The sequence below is a fragment of the Meles meles genome, chromosome 1, assembly GCF_922984935.1.
Source record: "Meles meles chromosome 1, mMelMel3.1 paternal haplotype, whole genome shotgun sequence".
NCBI lineage: Eukaryota > Metazoa > Chordata > Mammalia > Carnivora > Mustelidae > Meles > Meles meles.
In genome coordinates, this window is record NC_060066.1 from 91,756,213 (window position 1) to 91,781,745 (window position 25,533).

Below are 25,533 nucleotides of genomic sequence, written 5' to 3' on the forward strand. Positions count from 1 at the left end.
TCCTAGAGCTGGATCTAGTTTCTGGCTTGATTTAAAATGATTAACTGAAGAGAACGCTTTATGGTATGGGATTTCAGTTCTTTATAAAAACTCTTCTAAGAGGTTTAAATACGTTCTTGACAAAAATTCCAGCTCCATCTTTATATCAAGCAAATCTGATTGTCCAAAATGGCACCGTAGATCTGTTAATGTGTAACATATTAATAGGCAACCTACTCTGTAAAATTGTTTATCAGTCACGTTTTAAAGGTTTAAAAAATAGTTAATTTGCTTCCTTCGCACTGTAACTTCTAACACTTCTGCTATGTGGTGGGGATTTATTTGGAAGAGAGAAGAGGCAAAGGATATTACAATAGAAGAAATGTTTTTATGAATGAGTTAACCTTTTAATGGCAACTGTATGTGAATAAACAATTAAACTAGAAAAAAAATAAAATAAAAAGAAGCTCATAAAGAAGAGAAAATACATTTATAGTATTGTACTGTGCTTATTTTTTAAAAAATCCACATATGGACCCACACATTTGAAAACTTGTGTTGTTCAAGGGTCAACTATATTTAGATTTGTTTTGTGGGGAAAGCATATTTCTCATCCTTAACATAGGCAACAAGGCTATCCCATGGAGATTAAAATTATAGATTTGTAACATTAAGTGATAAAAAGGGTTGTAAGGAATTACTTAGTTCAGTCTTGTCAAGAGTGGCCCCCAGTCCAGCACTTTAAGATTACCTGGGAACTTTTTGGAAATGTTTTCACTCACCCACCTCTGCCAACCAACTGAACCAGACACTCCAAGGTTGGGACTCTGTAACCAGAATTTTAATAAGTGCTCTAGTGATTTCGGTGTGTGATAAACTTTGTGAACCACCACTCTAGCCCAGTCCCGTTGGTTTTTGCCGATAAAGAACCTTACATGTACAGATGTTAAGCCATTTTCCCAAGGAAAATGGAATTACCCATGGAATTAGTTGCCAAATAGAAACAAATTCAATTTCCTAACTCCTTGTTGCTACATTGGACAGTAAGTAAAGAACTGCAATAAAACTTCTCTTTAATTTTCTACTTTAAATTTCTAAGCAAAAATTTTTGTCATTTCTCAGCATCTTTTGGGGGCCACCCTTCCACCATTCTTCGTCTATGCAGTTCAGGTGTAAGGTTTTGAGTGGACTCATAATCTAGTCTGACCAGAGCACCTCCCATCCCCTCACTCCTGCCAAAAGTGCAGACAAAAGAGGTCACTTGTATCTGGAACTGTCAAAGTCTTCATTGTCATTCAGTGGAGAAAGCCTTTCTGAAAAGGAAGTAGGTATAGAGAAAGTGTAACTGAGAGATGCACAGAGAAAAGAAGACTGAGCTCTGATGGCATTATTTCAACTTCACCTCCAGGACCAGTCTGGAAGATAGACTAGCTCTGAACCTTTCTGTTGTGTAAATGTCCCTTTCCTCCATTTTTGCTTTGTTTGAGCCAGATTTGAGTTGCTTTTCCATCCCATAAAACCAAAGAGCTCTGATTGATTTTTTGGAAATATGTATCATTTTAATACCTATGGCTTAATCACCAGAGAATAGGAATTACAGGGCAAGGTTTTCCACACAGGTTCTTTTAATGGGGAGCCCTTCAAGACTGCTGAATTCTGATTAACTGTGCAGTACAAGGTCCCCTTGGACACCGACAGGACTAGAAATTCCTAGTAGTCCATATTCCTGCAAATACATAATATATTCAGGACAGAGTCCCTGGATAGCCATGTCACACTTCATTTCATAATAACAAAAGGCAGAGATCTCTATGTTGGTGAACTGAGAAATAGTAACCTGGAACTGAACAATTCACAAAGGTCAATCCTTTGTCCAGACTGATCTTCCACAGCTGTGGAAAGGCCCTGAATACATTCTGCAGCTGGAAGTCTTGTCCAATGGAAAAGTAAGATGGGATACTTCTTCTGCTACCATCTTCCTGTTACCTCTTCTCCACTTCCCTCTATCCACCACCGGATATGGCTTCTTGGACATATTTCCTCATAGAGTTGTCTGCATTTTTCTATTTCCTCCTCAAACCAGAGCTCTTTAGATGCCACTCCCACTGTCACACTGAAATGGTTTCCTTCCTTGAAGCCCCACTCCCTCAGCCTCTGTCAGGAGATGAGTTTGTGATTCTTCTCTCAACTCCCCATCTCAACTTCCCTTCTCTCCATTGTGGGCTCCTCTTCATCTAACGTGTTCATTTACATTGCTCATCACCTGGGTTCTTTTCTCCGTTATTGTTCATCACTCTGTAGCTTTTCTCTGAATGATTTTTTTTCCTTTCCTACAATTTCAAATATCACCAATCCTCTCGACCCCATGTAGAATTATCCCCTCAGTTCAGACATAATAAAAAAAATTCAAATATTTCATGGGATCCTAAATGCAACTGTGGAACATTCAAATAATGGGCACTATCTCCCCGCACCTGCCATTCCTGTCTGCATGGTCTCATTGGTCAACACCACCAACCACCCCTCACCCTAGCTGCACACCTAAGCTCTTACCTTGACTCCACCACTTCCCATCCCCAAGCATTCAACCACCAAGCACTGCCTTATTTCACTTCTTAGGTAGTTATCAAATCCCTTCTGTCACCCATATTTAGAGTCTTATTATTTCTAATTTGAATTATTGCACTTGCCTTTTAATTATTCTCCCGCCTTTGAATCTTCCCTGCTCATACCCACCAAAGTGATCCCGTGTGAATATAAACTTGTGTTTGCCCTTCTGCTTCAATATATTCAGTGGCCCTCAGTGTCCTCAGGACACACAAGCTCCTTGCCTGGTCATTGTGCACTCCAGGAATACAAAATTAATTCTGTTTCTCTCTCTTATTGAGTATGTCTTGCTTCTATGTCTTTGCCTATATTATCACCTGTACCTGAAATCCACTCTCCACCACTGCCTTCTCTTGGCTATTCTGCACACATTTGCTAAGAATCAGCTGATGTATGCCTTACTCAGGATCCCCTTCCTCCCTCCCTCCCTCCCTCTTCTCCTTCCTTCCTCTCTCTCTCTCTCTCTTTCCTTCTTTCTTTAGATTTATTTACTTATTTTGAGAGAGAGAGAGAGCCTGAGAAGGGGTAGGGACAGAGGGAGAGGGAGAGACAGAATCTCAAGAAGAGTCTGAGCTGAGCATGGAGCCTCATATGGGGCTTGATCTCACCACCCCACGATCATGACCTGAGCTAACACAGGAGTAAGATGCTTAACCAACTGAGCCACCCAGGCACCCCCAGGATGCCATTTCTAACACCTCCTGCCTGGGTTGGAATTTTATTAACCTGGAGCATATCCCCCTTTCTTCACATGCTCATTGTTTTCATCATTTGTTTATGGGTCTACCTCTGTTTAAAATCATGACCTCTTTTTTTTTTAAGGTTTTATTTGCTTTTTCACACACACACACACACACACAGAGAGAGAGAGAGAGAGAGCGCACAAGCAGGGGGAGCAGCAGGCAGAGGGAGAAGCAGTCTCCCTACCAAGCAGGGAGCCTGATGCAGGGATCAGTCCCAGGATCCTGGGATCATGACTTGAGCAGAAGGCAGACACTTAACCAACTGAGCATCCCAGGCCCCCTTGAATCATGACCTCTTGAAAGCAGGGACAGCATCTGTTTACTTTAGTGACTGACTCAAAGTAAAGACCTAGTAACTGTTTCTTTTTTTTTTTTAAAGATTTTATTTATTTATTTGACAGATAGAGATCACAAGTAGGCAGAGAGGCAGGCAGAGAGAGAGAGAGGAGGAAGCAGGCTCCCTGCCAAGCAGAGAGCCCGATGCGGGGCTCGATCCTAGGACCCTGGGATCATGACCTGAGCGAAAGGCAGAGGCTTTAACCCACTGAGCCACCCAGGCACCCCCTAGTAACTGTTTCTTAAGTGGATGAATCAGGGCACTGGCTAGATCTATAATGCAGAAGAGTCCAGGAAAAACTATTTATCAAAAATATGCCAGAGATACACCTATTTAATTGGAACTGTTTTAAATAGGCTATCCTGTTTGCCATCGGGATCACCGGAGTGTCATTAGCCCTAATTATCTTCCTGAGTTTAATTGATACTTATCAAGGTAGAGCATTAAAGGAGATATTTTATTCCTCTAATATTTCCATAATAACGTATTGCACTATTGCAAATTCAGAATTACAGCTTTGCGGCTGAGAAGGTAAAAAGCCGTTTGTCTGGAGGGAGAGTGTTCTTCAAACATACCTGGAGTGTTTAGGAAACATGAATTAAGAAACTTCTTGGCGAAGTACAAATATCCTTTTCCTTCAATCTGTTTCCATCTAATATTCTTGAATACATGACAACTGTCAGGATCACTAAAAGATACCGTAATTGTTATTGCTAAAGAGTCCTGCAGAATGAAAGAGGCGATTTTGATCCCATTAATCACCCAGCTGCAAAAGTGTGGGCAGCAGACTGGCTGGTGATAATTAAAAGGATCACACCACCTGAATAGAAAGAAGCAGCACCTCCAGTACCACAGCCTGGGCAGGTGACAACAACCTGGACCTAAGTCATTAACTAAGCTGAGCAAGGAGAGAGAGCCCCCTCTTCAGAGCCAGGGAGTGAGTTGGTAAGATCTCATTTCAAGGATCTACACAGACAGAACTGGCACAATGGAAAGCAACCACATTTAAATCCATATGTTAGACCCACAGGAGCCCATGGATGAGGACTGGCTCTTCATTCTTTCAACAACACTCCATCATTCAGTGAGCGCAGACTATGACACTCAGTCCCAGGCATCATTCACGTATTGGTCCATGTCTACCTAGCACGGCTAGGACGCCACATTTTACAGATGATGAAACTAAAACCTAGAGAGATCAATGACTTGCCTGAGGTCTTTAAGTGGCAGAACGAGGATGGAAGCCCAGGTAGTTGGAGGGGCTGCCCCTCTATGTCGAAATGTGGTTGTAGCAGCAGTGGCAGCACCTGGGAATGTCCTTGAAATGTAAACCCATGAGTTCTGCTCCAGATCTATGGACTCAGAAACTCTGGGAACGAGGTCCAGTGACGTGGGTTGTGACGTTCCCTCCAGGCGAATCTGATGCACCTGAGGGTGAGCTCAGGTTATACTGTAACACCGTCTGTTGCAGTAATGTTTCTCCAACTTAAACGTGCGTGTGGATTTCCTGGAGAACTGCTTGGAATGCAGATTCTGATTCAGCAGGCCGGCCTGAGATTCTGCATGTCTAACCAGCTCCTGGTGATGCTGATCCTGCTGGTGTGTGGACCACACTTTGCATAAAAGAGCCACAGCCTATAGGTTTCGGGAAGCCTGGTGGGCTCCATTCTCTGCTGTAAATCCTGTTTAGTGAGGGAGTACCCACGTTCTGTGTTGAATGGATACATCAGGAGTCAGTACATCCGCATGTCTGACTCACTGACTCTTTGATCGGTGCGAACCTACTACGATCTTGAGATGCATTTGCCCCACCTGCCTTTCCAAATTTCTAATCACACTACCCGTTCATTCACCCTTGAGAACTCTCATGTTGCTCACTGACTCGACTGACTTTTTGCCGTTCTGGTCTTTCAGTTGAATAGGGCACTTCGGATGCTCCAAAGGCAAGCGAACATATCCTACGTTTTAGTAAAGCGGAGAAACAGTAGGACATGGGAAGGGGGTAGAGGGAATGGACAAAGGTAGGAAGCAGTATAACAAAAAGGGTCGCACAAAAAGGGACGCTCAGGAGAGATGATTTGCACTTGGCTGAGCCTCTGAGCTTTGCTCCAAGTCCCCTCCCACTTTCAGGCTAAAAGTTGGAAAAGCAGTGGACCTCCTTTCGCACTACACTGGCTCAAAGCTGCTGGGAGTTTGAGGAGGGAGGTGGAGAAAGGGAGATAACTCTATCAAAAACGTTTGAACATTTTAAATGTTCAAAACCGCTCCCAGGTGCTGTCACTGCTGGTACAATCACGCTTTGATATAGGTGAGAGCGGAGTCCAACTCCTCACGCTTCGATCCCGGTTCTGCCACTTCAAGACCTCAGGCAAGGCATTGATCTCTCTAGATTTTAGGTTTGTCGTCCGTAAAACGTGGTGTCAAAACAGTGCTACCTCATAGGTTTATGGTAGAAATTAAATAGTACATGAAAAGTGCCTGGGGTATTGTCAGTGTAAATCAACTATTTGTAACCGTATAAATCAAATATTTATGATACTTATGATATAAATATCCTAAAACCATCTGTAACAGTAAAGCAGTCACACCGTAAGCTTTGAATGAAGAGTGAATGAACAGAAAAAGTGTCTGATTGGCCAGGGGAAAATGACTTAAACCCAGAAATGAGGAAAGAAAAAAAGAAAAGAAGAGAAGAATGCTGGCAGGCTCTCCTCCAGGGAGTGAGAAGTAAGCTGCTTTAAACCCTTAACAAATGCCTGGGTCCTTAAGGGAATCAAATATTTTGTAAATAGCCTGCGGGGCCCAAGGCTCTAGCTCTTCCGGAGTAAAACACTCCAGCCCCATAAGCCTTTTAAGGATGGGGGTTGGCTGAACATTGATCAATGCTGGGTGTTGATTGTAATGGCGGGGCCACAGCAATTTACAAGAAATGATTCCAAAAATTGATTTTGGAGACATTACAAAACTCCAGCCCAGGACTCCTGCGCGTGGTTCATTCTGCCAGAATTCCCCAGCAGAACTGAGAATAATGCTGAGCTGGATTAAAATGGTGGCATAAATATTACTTTAAGTTTGATTAAAATTTAAACAAGTTGTAATGAACAGATACAACGACTCTTTGAGACATGATTGACCGCATTTAAGAGATCAAACAGCTGAGCGAGAGGAAATGACTCCCAGGCAGTCTCAAAATTAGTATTTTAACTGAAGTTCTTTGAACTAATATTCATAGAATATTTATGTAACTGGGACAACTTAACATTCTAAACAATGACAGTTCCTCAAAGAATTGCTGTAACAGGAGGAATGTATAATACATACAGTATTAGAATTTCATGACTGGCTGATACAGGGTAACTTTTGATCTAAAAATCTGATGATCCCTCAGAGAGCAGTCTTCTGTGTGATTATTTTTACAACGCATTAATTCAGCCTATGAAGCGCATAACCGAAGTTCTATGGACATACCTTTTTTTTTTTAATAATTGTTGTTAAGGGTAATATAATTTAAGGTTTTCTTTTTCTTTTAAAATCCGTTTTAAGTTCATAGCAAACTTGAAGGAAAGGCACAGAGATTTCCTACATATCCCCTGCCCCCGCACATATGTAGCTTGTCCCGTTATCAGCCTGCCCCCTTTCCAGGGAATGGAGAATTTTCTACAACTGATGAACCTACATTGACACATAAAAATCACCCAAAGCCCGTAGTTTACCTTACACTTCATGCTTGGTGTTATATGTTCTATAAATTTGGACAAATGTATAATGACAAGTGTCTCTCATTATAGCATGACATAACCTTTTTGGGCCCAGCCTGTTCATCCCTCCTCACACCCACCCACAACTCGTGGTTACCACTGATCTTTTTACTGTCTCTATAGCTTTGCCTTCTTCAGAATGTCAAACAGTTGAAATCATGTAGTATGCAGCCCTTCCAGATTGACAGCTTTCACCTTGTGACATGCATTTCAGATTCCTCCATGTCTTCTCATGGTTTGATAGCTCCATTCTTCGTGGCAATAAGTATCAGCCCATTGTCTTGAATCACAGTTTATTTATCCATTCACCTACTGAAGGATATCTTGGTTGCTTCCAAGTGTGGGCAATTATGAATAAAGTTCCTATAAACATTCAGGTGCGTATACGTTTTCTACTCCTTTGGGTAAATACCAAGGAGTGGGATTACTGATCAGATGGTAAGAGTAGGTTTAGTTTTTCCCAAACTGCACTCTTACCAGCAATGAATGAGAGTTTCTCTTGCCCCACAAACTTGCTAGGAGTTGGTGCTACTGTTGTTCTGGATTTTAGCCATACTAATTACGTGTATAGTGGTATCTCAATGTTGTTTTAATGTGCATTTCTCTGACGAATATGATGGGGACCATCTTTTCATATGTTTATTTGTCATCTATGTGTCTTCCTTGGTGAGTGTTTATTCAGGTTTTTGGCTGATTTTTTTTTAATTGGATAGTTTGTTTTCTTACTGTTGAGTTTTAGGATTTCTTTGTACATTTTGGATAACAGTCCTCTGTCAGATGTATCTTTGCAAATTTTTCTCCCAGTCCGTGACTTTTCTTCTTATTCTCTTGACATGGTCTTTTGCAGAGCAGAAGTCTTTAATTTTAATGAAGTCTAGCTTACCAATTATTTCTGTCATGGATTGTGCCTTTGGTGGTGTGTCTAAAAAAAAATCATTGCCATCACCAAGGTCACATAGGTGTTTTTTTTTTTCCTTATGTTATCTTATGAGATTTCTATAGTTTTGAGTTTTATACTTAGGTCTGTGATCCATTTTGAGGCAATTTTTGTGAAGAGTATACGGTCTGTATCTTTAGTCTTTGGCACATGGATGTCCAGTTCTAGCACAATTTGTTGAAAAGACTCTCTCGGCTTCATTGCCTTGCCTTTCCTCCTTTATCAAGGATCAACTGAATACATAGAATTGACTTCTGAGACAGAAATACAACCGGTGGACCCAGGTAGGAAGCTAACACTGGTCTGCTAGCCCAGTGCCCATCATCTCAATATTACTCGGTATTATTTCCACTTTGGTTATGACTAGAGATTGTATGTAACCAAGAAATAAAGCAATGAAGCACCCAGATGCAAGCTAAAGGAAGCTCCCTGACATTACATGACACGATATTCCAAATACCTTTTGCTTATTATGGTAGAGATTCTGATATACCATCATGCCCCATGCAGGACTGAAGACTTATTCTCCAGTTGCTGGGGATGTTGCCAGCAGAAAGATGGCAGATAACAGTGCTCTCTGGGACTACAGGCTGAACAGACTCATTTTGCCCAAATTCACAATCATTTCCCAGGGCAGCTGGTACCCAATGACTGAACAACATGGGAATACCAAATTCCTATCCCTGGCCCCAGTCAGGGAAGAATCTGAAGGGTCATCTTAGCCTCACAACACCTGAGGCTTTCTTTGGAAATGACTGAACCGCAGCTTAGCTTCTCCTGCTGGCAAACTTTCTTCCATAGCTTCCCTTCCACAGGAGTTGACCCCAAGAACATCCCCTAAGAACCCCCCAGCCTGCTAACCTCTGTCAGATTCTGCTTTTCAAGAATTCAACATGCAACAATTAGTAACTGAAGGTTGCACTGAACAACCATCTTTACAGAGAACTAAGAATGGAGGTAAAAGGGCGAAAACTCAGGGTTTGGGAACTAGGTTGTGATATAAGGTGTGGGATTGACCAAAATTGGTTCTAAATTCTCCCTGCCTGAGCAATGAGCTCCCACCCCCTTCTCCCTGTGGGAGGTGTTGTATTACCTATGTGTGGGGACCGTCATATCGCAGGGCCCCAAATTATCTAGGGTTTGAGCAGCAGGTAATCTGAGACAGCTCCTATAAATAGCTAAAACCCCAAACCAGATGGCCTAGCCCAAAAGTGGTTTGATTATTCCCCCTGACGAAGCTGCTGTCTCACATCTACCCTAGAAAAGTCAGAACAGCAGAGAGAGCAAGTTCTCTTCACTGGAACACAGGACCTCACCCCCTTGCGATATCCCACATGTCTAGTGGACCCTGGAACCTCTTCAAGCCTCTCAGAGGGCACACGGAAGGAAGACCAGGGGCTTCTCTTCTCTCACTGACACTGGCCTTGCATCGCTTTCCCCTTCTCCACAAAAAGTCTGTGCCTTTTCCCTGTCAGCAGTGTTGTAGAATTTATCTTGAATCGTCATGGCTGACAAATGGAGACCGTACGGGATCTTCCTTGTTCAACAAGTGTAAGCATGAAGGCATGAATTCTGCTTAGTACAAGTTATGACTTTCTATGTCAAAGGGGTTTAATGTCTGTGGATAGAAATATTCCCTGCAATGAAGACAGATCACTGGGAGAGCCAGTGGTGGAGGAGAGGAGGAGGAGAGGGGAGGACATGAATATCTCCAAAGCCTGAGAGAGGATAGCCTAGTGTGAGAAGTCGCCAGCAGCTGGCCAGATCTGACTGCTCTCTGTGAAGTGAAAGAAGTACCTGTCTGCAGTGACCCTAGGGATTCCTCACAGTTGCCAAGACAACAGCTAGACAGTCCAGGGAGCCTACCTGTATCCTTGATGGAGGAACTAAACCCAAGCTCCATTTCTCCTGGGACCATTGGCTTCCTTCACCTAGAAGGTGAATCTTCCTCAGGTTTCCCAGGTTTCACTGGCAGAATTCCCAGAAAAAGCTGTATTCCAACCCAGATAGGCTGACTCCAAATTGGCCTGATACTTTCACACAGTCAAAGGAGGTTATATAAGGGGAGAGTAGTAAAGGGGGTCAGGCCATTGCTTTGTGAGATGATGGGAGGAAGCACCTTCTTTCCACTCGGACCCTGACCTCATACATCTCCCCTTCTTCCAGGAGAAGTTATTTCTTAACCAGAGCTATAGGACATTGTACAAATCATCCCAGGGCCTGGTACAAGAGAAGTCCCATCTTGCCCACAAGAGGTCATCTAGTATTCCTCCCAAAAAGTATCTCATAATCTTATGTATAACTTTACCTTTTAAAACACATTCACTTGCATTAACTCAGTAAGACCCACATCAGCCGGGTGAAGTTGGCAAGGGACATATTATATAATCCACACATTTTCAGAAAGAAAAATTGGAACACAGTGTGGGATAAAAGACATTTTCCTTCCTGATTTATGAAAAAAAATCTTATAAATACACAGAGCTTGAATCACAGCTACTTACACATGTAATGAATTATCTTTTCAAAAGAGGATAAAATTAAATGAAGCTTGTACTACCACAGAAGAGCCTGGAATTATGGTCAGCATAATTATCGGGTCTGAAATAAACCTTGCAGCTTACTGTACAGCTTTTGATAAAAGCTGTAAGGAGAGAGAGGTCAGATGTTCAGAGACTTGGATGAAAGGAGTTTGGAGAAAAGGAGCTAAAGTTCAGAGAAAGTGACTGATAGTAAAGGACAGACAGTCTATGATTGGTATGGTTGAGGCAAGACACGACATTCTGTCTAATCTAGAAATGCAAAATCAACTTCAAAAATGTGCCCCCAATATACTGCCTGATGTGGCCCCCAAGATAATGGGGCATTTGTGGAAAAGTTCCTCCTTTTCTGAAATGCCTGCTTTATTTTACCTACCCTTGAAATAGGAAACCATTTTAATAAAATAAGATCCATTCAGTGAACACTTTTATCACAGGTCCACATGCTGTTAGTTATCTGTTGGAGGCCAAATATGAATAAGCCCTAGTTCATTCTGTGAAACAGACTCATCAATAACTCATCACACTAGAGTATGACGCGCAATGGAAATGAGTCTCCTACTTTTGCACTTTGAAGCGCGTAAGTAAGAGCTGCTGATCTGAGAATTAGCAAATATTTTGCTTTCTACATATAACTGCCATCTATGGGGGAGGTCACCCCATTGAGTCAATCTTCCTACAAAATTAAGAAGGGACATGAGTTTTATTCTTCTGGAACTGTGCCTATACCTTGTACTATAATAATGTCACCAGGAAGCATGCGGGATTGTCTGAGTTTGTTACTTTTCATAGAATCACTGGTTTTTTAACACAGGAGGGACCTCAGAGACTGACTCCTCCTGACCTCCACATCGCACAAATTCCCATTCCCCAAAGTCCTTACAACCGGTCATACAAACAAAAAGTAGAGTTTTGTCCGCTTCCTTTGCCGGCACTGAAATGATTTCTTTTAGTATAAACACTTCGAGCACAATGCATTCTGGGAAGTGAGGACCCACAGGATGCATTTCCTCAGTGCAAAACTGCTTCTAGAAACCCGGGAAGGCCCCCATGCCACCCCCTCTGTAGGACATGCTCATAGAGCAGATGTTTTCTAGTTTTAATTTTTGTGAACTCTCAGATGGATTAGGCTAAACATCACTGAGCTTTATTCATAATTGCTACAGAAGGTAATTTGTGCCTGTGGTAACAGTAATTTGGAGCTGTTAATGAAAATGAAGACTAATTAAAAAAAAAACTCTCAGGCTGAAGTGAAAATGTGGAAGATTCACAGGTGAACTGTATCTAAGTTTTCCCTCACTATTCCCAAGGACAAATATCATTTTGGTTGAAATAAGAAAAAAGTACATTGTCCCACAGACTCGTACTGTCCATTTGTTGAACATACCTGCAGACCTTCAATAGCCAGTTTGAGGATGGAGGGGGTCAGTTTGGAGGCTTGTTTGAAGGAAAAGTTACTCCAGTCTATAATTAAAATGAAGCCATTTATCTGAAGCTCCGGATCTTCGATAAGGACTTCCAGGGACAGCAAGATGGCGCGGAGGATATCTGTGAAGGAATTCCTGTAGCCAAAACAGAAAGGAGAGGCTGGGTGTGAATATTAGCAGGTGGTACATGCTTAGAGGGATGGGTGCCTCACGCCACTGCTCTGTGAACCTGACCTGCAGGGCAACACGGCTGTCCCGTACCCAACTTGGCTGAAAATACATTTGCCCAACTTCACAAGAACTACACTTCAAGATTCACCAGATGGAAGTTTCCCTTTGATCCGACAGACTCAGCATCCCACACTTCAAGAGGTATCCCTCCTCAGTGTCTTGTTTGGCTTCCATACTCTGCTTCTGGCACAAAACTGATTGCATTTCACTGAAATGCTTCCCTTACTTATCTGTCTCCCTCACGAAGCTCTGTTAACTTCGAGGGTAGGGACTGGGTCATAATCACAGCTGTGTCCTCAGCACCTAGCTCCTCAGTGAGTCATTGCTGAACAAATGAGGTGAGACCTCAATCAGAAGCACTTATTTCGATTAAACCCATTATTCCTTTTGTATGTTTAAAATGTTGTTCAAGGTATAAAAACATCCATGCAATGGATGTTATTTTTTTTAGCTTACGTTCTTGGATAGAGAAAAATAAAGCAGGAAGAAGAGCTTATTTTCATTGAAGGTTTGCAGAGTGTGATTCAGGAGGGAAATCGCTTTGAGTACATCAGTAACTATGACAACAGGCAGACCTGAATAGAAAAGGGAGTGACAGCTCTTCAGTGCTGTATGTGTTCCTTATGTCATATATTCCCATTCATCGGATGATCTTTGTGTTAAATAATTTTTAATATGAAGAAATGATGGCATTTTTATTCTGCTAATTTTCCCAACAAATTAGCTGAGCTATAAATCTAAAATCTTAGAGGATCTCTAAATTCAGTGGCTTTTTTGGTAAGTAGAAAAATATAAGATTGGATGGCAAATAATGGCAAATTCATTACTTCCTTCGGGTTTACTGTTAAAAATCAGAAGGCATCTCTTCTGTGAAGTACATGTGAAATGATCAGGTTCAGGGAGGCCTGGGTTGTTCAGTTAGTTAAGCAACTGCCTTCAGCTCAGATCATGATCCCGGGTCCTGGATTGAGCCCTGCATTGGGCTCCCTGCTCAGTGCGGGAGCCTGCTTCTCCCTCTCCCTCTGCCTGATAGACTGCCTGCTTGTGTTCTCTATCTCTCTGTCAAATAAATAAATTTAAAATCCAAAAAAATAAAAAAAACAATAAAAAAAAGAAATAATCAGTTTCTTGGGCATTTCAGCCTGGTTCAAATTCTAACCAACTCCAATGATTCCAGATTAAAATCAGGAAGCTTGTGATTGAACAATAAATCAATAAGAATTTACTGAATGTCTATTATAAGCTCAGCATTGTGTTTTATATTTAAGGTTATAAAATAGTATGTTCTCTTTCTATTTTCAGAGAGCCCTTGATTTAGTTGGGGCGGGCTAGGAAATTAGCAATATGAGTTGAAAGGGATCAATAAAAAAATTTGAGCAATCAGGGAGGAGTTTATGGAGGGATGAAAGAAAGCTTGGGATAAATCTTAATGGATGGATAGGATTTTGATGGATATTTGGGAGAAGGGGGGAATAAGATATTTCAGGAAAGATGAGAGACAATAATTGAAAAATAAAGATACACAGCTGATTCTGCTTCTGTACAGTTCTGTTTAGTACATTTTTTTCTTTATATCAAGCTAAAATCCCCACCCGCTGCTCAGATCTACCTGTTGGGTATAGTTCTGCTACAAAAGACAAACCTCAGGTCTTCCCTTGTCGCATAGCTTCAACCATGTAAACATAGCGATCCTGATGCCTTAGATAATTTCTTGATTAAAAGAAATAGTAACTTTAACCATTTCTCATAGGAAATGGTTTTGTTTTTTAAGATTTTATTTATTTATTTGACAGATAGAGATCACAAGTAGGGAGAGAGGCAGGCAGAGAGAGAGAGAGGAGGAAGCAGGCTCCCCACCAAGCAGAGAGCCCGATGCGGGGCTCGATCCCAGGACTCTGGGATCATGACCTGAGCGAAAGGCAGAGGCTTTAACCCACTGAGCCACCCAGGCGCCCCTAGGAAATGGTTTTTAATATTCTTCTCATTATTACTGTTTTAACTGTTTCAGATGTATTCTATTTTAACTTTAAGAGATATCAAATTCCTGTTAATGTAGGATAGGTTTTCATTAGGACCTTGTTTCTGTTTTTGCATCCACATCAAACATCAAATAAAGACCAAAGTCTTTTTCTGACATACGGCTTTGTTTTGGGAAGAAACATTAAGTAGAGCAGGGAACAAAAGATAATGAAAATATGGAAATGCCTAGTCGTAAACTGGAATGGCCATTAGGGAATTAGAAATCTGACCATAGATAAGCTTAGTTGGGAAGATCACCCACATGGAGACAATCAGGACTAAAAAGCTAAACCCTAGGTAGAGCTTATTTATAGAATTGAGTCAAAGGAAGAAGAATCAAAGAAATAAAAGTAAGAGGATTGAGATAGTATTGGGTTAAAAAAAAGAGAGCAAGTGTTTCAAGAAGTAGGCTATGATAGATTGAGAACGTTACTACTTATTCTTTTGCCTTTGGACCTTGCCATGGTTAAGAACATGCTACAGCTAGTGTGCTGGACCAAAGAGAAGGTTGAGGAACACAATCAGTGACTCCCCAGCCAAAGAGCAGATCATGAGAAGCAGAGCTACCCAGCTGAACTCAGATGCATAAGCAATAATAAATGATTACTTTTTTAAACCACTGAGTTTGGGGATGATTTGTTACATAGCAGTAGCTCTCTAATATCAGGGGGTAGTTAACCAACTCAAGAGCAGTAGCACAGATTAGAGCTAACACCTCTTCTCATCACTTATCTACTTGTATCCATTCCCAAGAAAAGATACAGAACTCTGTCTGGAAATGAGAAAATTTTATGCATTTTCAACACTAGAACCTTACTGCAGGATAGGCATCAGTTAATGAAGTATTATACTCATGGGATGGTCTCAAGAGAAAAGTGAAAGGATTCTGGACTTCATTGTATTTTCCAAATGTTCCGATGCTTCACTTTTCCAGATGAACTGGATGAGCAGGAAAAAAGTTGAATGGAATGTGTTTCAAGTCATCAGATTTAACCCTTGTTGAGGAGAGCAACCTGATCTCAGACCTTAGTTATGATCATTATCTTGAATTCCTTACTTCTTGGTTTCCTTACATGGATTTCCTAAACTTTTTCTTCATTCCTCCTTACAACAGTTTTGACTTGTGAAATCCTCCCAGGTTTTTATAATTTTAAAAATACCTCTCAGATCAAACACTTTATGCACATACTCTGCCCTCAAGGAGCTTAGAGCATAAATCCCCACTCCTTAAGTGTAGGTTGAGCATAGTGACTTCCTTCCAAAGAGTACAGGATGGAAAGTGGAAAAAGTAAGTTTACCCTGAAGAAACCTGACAAACACTACTTTGGGTAGGTGATTTGGGCACCAACATCAACAGAGATAACTTGTGTTGATAGAATTGTCCCTTGATATGGTAATGAAAATGGCACTTTACCTCTGTGATCTTCCTTCTAAAACATAACCCCAGATTAATCAAGAGGAAAACATTAGACAAATTTCAGCTGAAGAACATTATATAAAATGCCTGACCAACATGCCTCAAAATTGTCAAGGTCATTAAAAAGCAAGGGAAGTCTCAGAAACTGTCACAACCAAGAAGAGCTTAAGAAGACATGGAGATTAAGTGTAATGTGGTATCTTGTGGGATCCTGGGATAGAAGAAAGATATCTAAGGAAACTAAGGAAACTGTTTAGAAATAGAAACTAAGGAAATCTGAATAAATTATGGACTTAGTAAATTAAAATGTATCAATATTGGTTTATTAGTTGTAATAAATATACTATACTAATATAAGATGTTAAAAATAGGGGAAATTGGATGCAGGGTATAGAGAAACCCTCTCTGTTCTCTTCAAAATAATTTTGTAAATCTAAAATTGCTCTAAATGGAATGATTTTTTTTTTTAAGTGCTTACTATAGTTTGTTATCTGTAATGGGAAGTTTCCGTGAATCTTCTCTCAAGGTTTCTAAGCGAACCAAAATGGTCATGAACAATTCAGCTACTTTAAGTAAATTGTAGAGATGAGAGCAGAAGAAGACATTTCCAGAATTTGTTCATTCTACTAACTTAGATTTTAACATTTTTCTCATTTTATTTTTTAATTTCTTTTCAGTGTTCCAAAATTCATTGTTTATGCACCACACCCAGTGTTCCATGCAATACGTGCCCTCCATAATACCCACCACCAGGTATTGTTTAATAACTCATAGAACAAAATTATTTTCTGTATTGTCTATGATCACAATTCCATCAGAGTATTTTATCACTTGTATCAAAAGGAACAAATGAAAAATGGATATTTAGAGTTTTTGACCCTTTTTCTACAATTTGCACAGCATATTTATATAGTCAGTTATGGACTGCATCAGTTTTTGATTGACAATTAAAAGCACAAGTGTGATAATATATATGAAAGCACTATAGGAATGACAAACTGCCAATGAAATGTAAAGAATTGTATTAGTAAACAGTTAGTAGAAAACTTCAGGTTCCCCCACAAAGAATAATACATTTATATTCATTAGGACTTATTCGTGGTTTATCTAAGCGTTTTTGTTATTATACTATGAGCACTTAGAGGTTATAAATAGTGGCTCATTTTTAGGTTCTATTGTTTTTATGATCGGAGAACCCAATATTGTCACCTAAGGCTTTAAAATTTAGCAACAGCATAACACAAATGAGATGCAAAACAGTGGAAAATAGTAAGCCTTTTACCAATGAGAATATATTTAAGGTTCAAGAAGTGACTACTTTGTGCTTTAAGTTTTTAGTGACGATTCTAGAACCTAGATCCTAGACTCCTATAAGAAAAAAGATGTGATATGTGATCAGATAACCGTGTAGAGATACGATGGGGTTGCCAGTGAGACTGTTTCTTAAAAGGAGCAGTGAGAAGCCTCTTAATCACTCTGAAATCACAGTGCTTATCCTTATTCTAATTTTTCTGCTGCAGCAGAAGTCTCTTAATATTAGCAGTTAAGTCTTTTTTTTTAAAGATTTTATTTATTTGACAGATAGAGATCACAAGTAGACAGAGAGGCAGGCAGAGGGGGGCGGGGAAGCAGGCTCCCACTGAGCAGAGAGCCCGATATGGGGCTCGATCCCAGGACCCTGAGATCATGATCCGAGCCGAAGGCGGAAGCTTTAACCCACCGAGCCACCCAGGTGCCCCAGCAGTTAAATCTTTTAAGCTAGCTCTATCTCAAAACCTCTTAACTCCACACTCAATATCATCAAGAGTTTACAGGGTTTTTTCTTGGGAATTTTTAAAAGACCTCCTTAAGCTACAAAATGCTTTTGCAAATAGTTTACTACCAAATATCTACGTTTTGTTCACAGGTCCAGAAACATTGCATCTGAGCATGCTTCTTTATCTCTTCATCCCTTTGAGACTTCTTTCAAAGTTAATTATTAAAATAATCATGGCATGGTTCTCATACTTACCGACCATGCTTTGCCTATTATCTGACAAAGATGTCCAAGACAAGGTGGAGAGGAATATGTCCTCCATCTGTATCTCCCCTGATGCATTTTGGTCTCTGGACATGGGAAGAACCCTATTTTGGTAAAGTGGCAAAAGGGCTTTACTCCAGGGCTTGACATCCACCCAGGGCTTGACATCCCCCCACCAAATAGGGACCACTCATAGAAGGCTGAAGTTCAGTAAAGGCTAATTTCCTACTCCTCCCTGTAGAGGGTTGTTGCAAGAATTGTGCAAAACGATGTGTGAAGGAGCTTTGTGAATTGGAAAGCACATCCCAATAGGAGGCAGTATTTGTAATTGCATGAATTATAGGGATAACCCTCTTGGTCGTACTGCTTGCACGATGGTGATGGTAGCAGGACATTAAGTGTACAAAATTCAATTTGTTCTATCCAGGGGGAACCTATTTTCTCCTCTTCTAGGGCTGATGGTTTTCAAAATATGGTCTGATATGGAAATTCTAAATGAGTTTTAATAATTCCTATATGAATCAAGGCTTAGCTGGACAGTCTCTGTGTATCATTTTGCATCAAAGCAAATGGATCCATATTTCTCAAAGAGGTAAATGAGTTCTAATAATGAGTTCTAATTTTCCTAAATGAGTTCTAATAATTCCTATATGAATCAAGGCTTAGCTGGACAGTCTCTGTGTATCATTTGCATCAAAGCAAATGGATCCATATTTCTCAAAGAGGTAATCAAGGAAAAGTAAGAAAAAAAACAACTATATTTTGAAAATATTAGGTGCAAGGCAGATGCTAACAAAAATGTTTAACTTTGGGAACCTGGGTGGCTCAGTCAGTCATCTGCCTTCACCTCAGGTTATGATCCCCAGGGTCCTGGAATGGAGCCCAGCATTGAGCTCCCTGCTCAGTGGGGAGTCTGCTTTTTCCTCTCCCTCTGCTCCTCCCCCTCGCTTATCCTCTCTCTCTCTCTTAAAACAAATAAATAAAGTCTTTTTAAAAATGTTTAACTTTGCTGTAGAAGACTTAATATTTGCAAGAGCTTAATATTACATTTATTTTCCTGAATGTTAGCTAGAAAGTAAATTAGATAATTACTTTTCTCCGCGGGGATGATCACCTAGAGAACAGTGGTCTGGATTTAACTCTGCCTCACATGTCTTCATGAGATTCATCCTCTCAAGAGTAGAGAGAAAGGGAAAAAGAGATCAGGGAAGAAAGAAAAGAGAAAGAAAGAATGAATGAAAAAAGAAAGAATGCCTTGCAATTACTTTTTATCTCTATTAATTTCATCCACTTCCCGTCAGTGAAGAAAACTTTTGGATTTGTATTAACATAAGAATAAAATTCCTTGTAACACCAGAATAATGAGTTGCCTCTTGGTTTATTATTAGTTGTAATAGGGGAATATCTGGTTCTCAATGCCTCAGCATCACAAAAAGGAATAATGTATTCAATACCATTCAAACATAACACATGTGGCCCAGTTTCTATGTGTGGAGTTTTAGATAAGGGTCAAGCTATAGCAGATCATCTGCTTTCTGAATTTTTAGTTCGATTCAGGTCGTAGACTCTCAATTTCAATGGAATGTATCTTATTAAAAAAAGTATAGTCATTTCTAATGTTTGTCTATCTCTACCAAGAATGACAATAATATACGGAAAGATTATGGGTCACTCATCCTTGACTCAAACCACCTCCTACTCAATCATTTGTTATAGAGGACAGAACATAAAAGCGTAATAATCTTGTCTAAGAACAGGGCCCTTATTTAGAACTAGTATAGAGAAAATAAAGATGAAAATGGTGAAATCAGTGTTCTGTCACTCAAGGAAAGCTTGAAGATAAGAGGTTATACTGCTGTAGGCCAATCCTGACAGGCCTATCCATCTCCTGATACATACGCAAGAATGTAAAGTTTTCATAGCACCATACAAAATGACATTGAAACTAGCTTAAATCCCAGTCTGCTAGTGTTCTTCCTTGTTTGTGTTTCTGTGGCAAACAAGATTATAACTCGTGTGTGTGTGTGTGTGTGTGTACACATACAGTAACTCAAAATCTAGAGTTAATTCCCCTAGAACTTGTCTTCTACCCCATTCAGTTATTTTTTACTTAAATGAAGAAATGGTTTGAACAGATAAAACCTATAGCTTCATCGCATTTGATCCAAGTGCTTCTAAATTCTCCCCAAAATTGAAAAGAATGAAATTAAGACCAAATGCAACTATCTGCTCACTTAAATATAGTGAAATTTCTTTTTTTAAACAAGATTTGTTTATTTATTTGAGAGAGGGAGGGAGGAACAGAGAAAGACAGCCTTAAGTAGACTCTAAGCTCAGTGCTGAGCACAGACCCCAAAGTAAGGCTTCATCTCATGACCCTGAGATTATGATCTGAGCTGAAATTAAGAGTTGGATGCTTAAGTGACTGAACTGCCCAGGCACCCCCAGATAATGCAGTGCAAATTTCTATCATTCAATGTCTTCTTTTAAATTTTTTGAAGTACCTGGTATTGGATAAGGAGTCAGGAGGCATTTATTCAAAGATTTAGCAAAGTTCTTTATGGGAAACACACAAGATAAAAGGAATTTTTTTCCTCTTTTCTGCTAGTAGATGGAAACTGGTAGGGAATATTTAAAAATATCAGTAGGGGAGGCAAATGAAGCATAATCATTAAAAACAATAAGATTTAGAGTTAGGAAGACTCTGATTCAAATCCTGGCTGTTCTATGTGAACTTAGTAAGTTATTTATCTCTCTGTGGTTTAGTTTTCTCGTCTGCAGAAGGAGGATCACAGCACATACCCCAGTGGCAATGATAAGGTAAGATAACACAAAAAAGCCACCGCAGAGCAACTGGCTCATGACAATTCATAGAAGGTGCTAATGGTCATGGTGGTTTTCATTATTACATAAGTGAATATCATATCAGATAGAAAGTAATAGGGGTGGCTGGTGGGGATAATGAGAAAGAGAGATCATTTATGTCTGGGGAGCTTTGGGACATCTTCAACTGGGCTGTGATGAATGGGAAAGTTTGGACACTAGACATAGAAGGGAAAGGGTGGAAGGAGCTATATAAACAATAGTAAGAGTTGAAAGCACAGAGGCTATGTATCGGGAGCAATGGCATGTTTGCTTATGCCATGGAACAAAACGAAAAGAATGCAGAATATGGTCCTAAATGGGGCTGTGACTTGTCTTCATTCTGCTTGATGGGAGAACCACTGAGTGGCTAGGCAGAGGGGGAAGGCAGGAGCAGTTATGCTTTAGGAAGTTTTGGACTGGCAACTGGAAGACTGGAGTCAGGCAGTCCAATTAGGAGGGGGTAGGTGACTGTAAGACATTAGGTAAGAGCTGAACAGAAATGAGAGATGTGAGAAGAATTGCAGATGGCAGAACCCGGGACTTCGTTACAGATTAGATGAAGGTGTCAAGAGAGGAAGGACAGTGCTACTAATTGAGACAAAAGGAACTCTGTCAAGGAAGAAGCGAGTCAGAGATGCTGGAGTTGTATCTTACAAAAAGGATCTTACGTAGTAAGAATCAGCACCCAGGACATAGAGTGTTGATGTTAGTATCAATATTGTTCGACCTCAGGGCTGTCAAGAGGGTGTCTAGAAGGGCATAGTCATGTGGGTTCTGTATTCCTGTCACACGAGTGATGAAATTCCTCCTTAAATTGATGCCATGTCTGCAGGCAAGAATATTCCCTGTCCCATTCTTAAGAGAACACTTGCCTCTGTAGCTTAGACTAGGAGCTTCACCAGAGCTAGGAGAATACTGTCTTTGAATACCTGGCAATCAACAGTACCCGCACATAGTAGATACTCAACAAATGAGGCTTAGTGAAGGAAAAAGGGCAGGTGTGCTAAACAAACCCGTCAGATGCTCTGAAACAGTAAAATTAACAAAAACCTACTTTGGGAGCACCATTGGGTAAATGTTCCTTCTCTTCAATATCTTTTATACTCATTGCTAACGGTAGCGGTGTCAGATGTATGTCCTTAAGCACCTTTGCCTTTATGGCTCATATTTATAGCATACTGTGCTATTGAGCACCATGTATCCAAAAGGAGGAAAGGAAACTGGACTTGAAGACTTGATTTTGGTTTAGGAAAGAGACATGCATGCATTCATATAACATTAGTAACATCATGAATTAAGACTGAGAAAATGACAGGGTAGAAGAGTTAATAATCAATGCTAGATGGGAATGTTTCTAGAGAGAAATCAGCTATACCATGAGATTCTTAGCCCACTGGAAAAGAACTGGTCCCTATATAGCACTTTAAGACAGCCTGAAATGCAACTGAGGAAAGGGTTTGTTTCATCTAGCTCTCTAGATGGGGATTGGTCCAAGGTCTATAGGGAGCCACAGAAAAAGAAAAAAACCATCCTAGTGGAAGTGAGTTATGAGCATTCCATCCATTACTAAATGACTATGAAAAATTAATTTCATGCTTGTCTCTTCTGGTAGCTCCCCTGGCTGAGGAGCTTCAGGAAAGTAAAAACTAGGAAGAGTCCCAAGGATGCAAAGAAGTACCTAGCCATGGAGCTAGGATCATATCAGCCTAACTGCGGTCACAGACAGCAAGGTCACCCCCGATGTGAGCAAGTTAATGTAGATGGTCACATTACTCTTACTACCAATGGAATTCAAGTGACATTTATAGAGCTTGCATTGCATTCATAGTGATATACTTGAAATAGAATATTCTTTCCTTAAGTCTGTCTGGTTCTTATAACAATAACATCACTTTCAGAATAAGAAATTGGACAATAAGATGAGAAGTTATCTTAAGAAAACATCCATCCCATAATACTACATTGCTTTGAATGATTTTGCCTCCTTAGCATCTCCACTTTGATGATATGCTGCTGTCACTCTTGGAATCAAGAGGTTCCTTTCCAAAATCATAAACCTTGATAAGAGTGTGCAGTTAATAGTGAATTAAATAGTGCATTAGGAAAACCACTCTATAGATGTTGCACTTCATGGAAAGCACACCTGTGACTTCAGTGGAAATATGCAACATCTAATAATTTTAATTAATGCAGAAAATTGCCTACACCAATGAAAACTCCAAATCTCTGTGCTTAATAAAAAGGTTAACAATATCTTAAAACTGAGAATTCCCAAGGCTCTAAAATTAGTTGCCTGTAACTAGAAGTCTCAACCCTGAAAAATATGGATAATTCAAATCAGAAGATTTAATAGAGACTGATTAAATTTAGAGTCTACAATCTAATTGAAGTTTTCAAAGTTGGTTTATCCTTTCCCCTTTTTAAAATTCTAGCCTCCTTAATCATAAGCTACTGAAACAGCAGCAAGCAATCAAATTCATGAAAGATTAAAAAGAGAGAGAGCCACAGGAAATCATTATGTAACAGAAAGGAAAATCCTATTTTCAGAGATAGTGTATTTTAACATATTTATTATCTACCCTGACAGAAATGCAACTTGTTGGCTGATTTTCAGGTAGACATTCTTCTACCTGGCTACTAACCTTCAACTATTTTGTCTTCCTTAAGACAATTTAAGGTTATTGGAATCTTGGAGGTATAAGGTTGCTGTGCCTTCATAGCTATCAGGCTCAGAGAGTCCCTTAACAGTCTACAGTTTTCTGAGTTTGAGTACAGTAAGACAGTCTAATGGGAAAAATTTTGGGTTTTCGTCAACTCCCATAATGCTTAGTGATGGTTCACAAATCACAATAATGATAAGAGGATTGAGCATGCTTCTGAAACCAGGATAAATATATTCCCATGGCCCAGAGAGAAAAAGCTTTCTGCAAATCCCACCTACACTTCTTCCACAACTGGACATGGGCTTAATTTCAGCAGAAAAAAAAATCCCCTTTGGAGGTTTCAGATGAAACATGGAAACTGGAGTCCTGTGAATGTAATAGTCAATTGGCAAGACCAGGCATATCAGAATAGGGATATGGGAGTTTCTAGAATTCTCCTAGAAAGAGACCCACATGCACACTCGCCCAACCCCACCCAGCCAAAATCAGGAAGGCCGTGGACACTAAAGAATGGTAACACTCTCTCCCAATTTTCTATAAACCAGTGGTCTGGGAGCTCAAAGGGACCCACTTAGTGAGGCTCAGCCAGAACCCCTTATTTTCACCCTACTTAATTCCAGAAATCAGAAGCAAAACAAAAGGTAACATTTAATATGTTCATAAAAGAATAAACATAAGCTCATGATAGCTGATTTAACAAAAAAATACAAAATAAAACAAAGAAGAAATCTCTAAAGAATTGGTTGACTTTGGGGCGCCTGGGTGGCTCAGCGGGTTAAAGCCTCTGCCTTCAGCTCAGGTCATGATCCCAGCGTCCTGGGATCGAGCCCCGCGTCGGGCTCTCTGCTTGGCTGGGAGCCTGCTTCCTCCTCTCTCTCTCTCTGCCTGCCTCTCTGCCTACTTGTAATCTCTATCTGTCAAATAAATAAATCTTTAAAAAAAAAAAAAAAAAAAAAAAGAATTGGTTGACTTTTCCTTCCCAAAGTAGAGCATGCCTGGAGCTGATTTTACACTTCAAGGTGACTTTACACATGGAAGCTCTGGGGAATTATTTTATGGAGGTGGTTAAAGACAACATTAGTTTCTTTGACTTAATTACATCACAGATTATCACTTGGCAATTCTCTAAGCAATTAGAGCCAGTGGTTATTATTTATTGCTGCCGCTTAGTAGCTACACCACAAGAGATACCATAAAACATCAACATACACTTTTCTTCAGGTCCAAAATATCCTACTCTGAATAACAGAACAGACTTTGGAAAATGTGTTACATATGTATATAGACACATAATTTGTATATTTAAATATTCACACAAAGAGAAAATACAACATTTTAGGACTTGGGATTTTACTTCTTGTTGTAGGAGGACTTCAGTGCCTAAATTTAGTCTAACAAAATCTCAGAGATTGTAAGGGACCACTTAGAAAGATCAGCAGTTTAATTTCTAAAGAGGAAAAATTTTTGATGATCAGACTCTGGAAAGTTCTATTTCAAGTATTTCCCTCTCCTTTAAACTTTGCCTGCTATAAATTGATGGGCTATTATCCATCCTTTTTCTATTAACCAAGGGGCAAGGAGGGTTTTCCTAGTTCTGATTCATACGGAATAGTCCCAGAAGGCGGCACTGGAACTTCCTATCTCCTTGACCTGGACATGGTACTTACACAGCTACATAATTCTCTGGATCCTGAGGCAACCTATTAGTCCTGTAAGTAATTGCTGACTGCAGCAAGCCAGAGCACTGGGGAAGCTTGGGGGGAGAGTAGATTAAGATGGAGGTTGGTTCTTCCAGAATAGATTTACAATTCAAATGGAGTAAGGCAACTGACAGCTAGCAGGAATCTTTGTGATTACATGGTGATCCCCACCTGGAGGTAGGATCACTTCCTTTCCATCTGGGGGACTTCTGGTCACGTGTGTATGGGAGGGATGGATGGTTTCCACAAGTATTTGGACACTGCTACCAGCATTTACTGGACAGAGGCCA

General features: G+C 40.2%; 1 protein-coding gene across 1 annotated transcript in view; it reads right to left on the minus strand.

Moving 5' to 3' along the window:
- The window catches only part of CLVS1 (clavesin 1), a 198,848-nt gene that overhangs the window by 85,456 nt on the left and 87,859 nt on the right, over positions 1 to 25,533 (minus strand). The window contains exon 3 of the mRNA XM_045998613.1: positions 12,289 to 12,463. Coding sequence (XP_045854569.1) covers positions 12,289 to 12,463 — 175 coding nt within the window. The remainder of the gene's footprint in view (positions 1 to 12,288; positions 12,464 to 25,533) is intronic.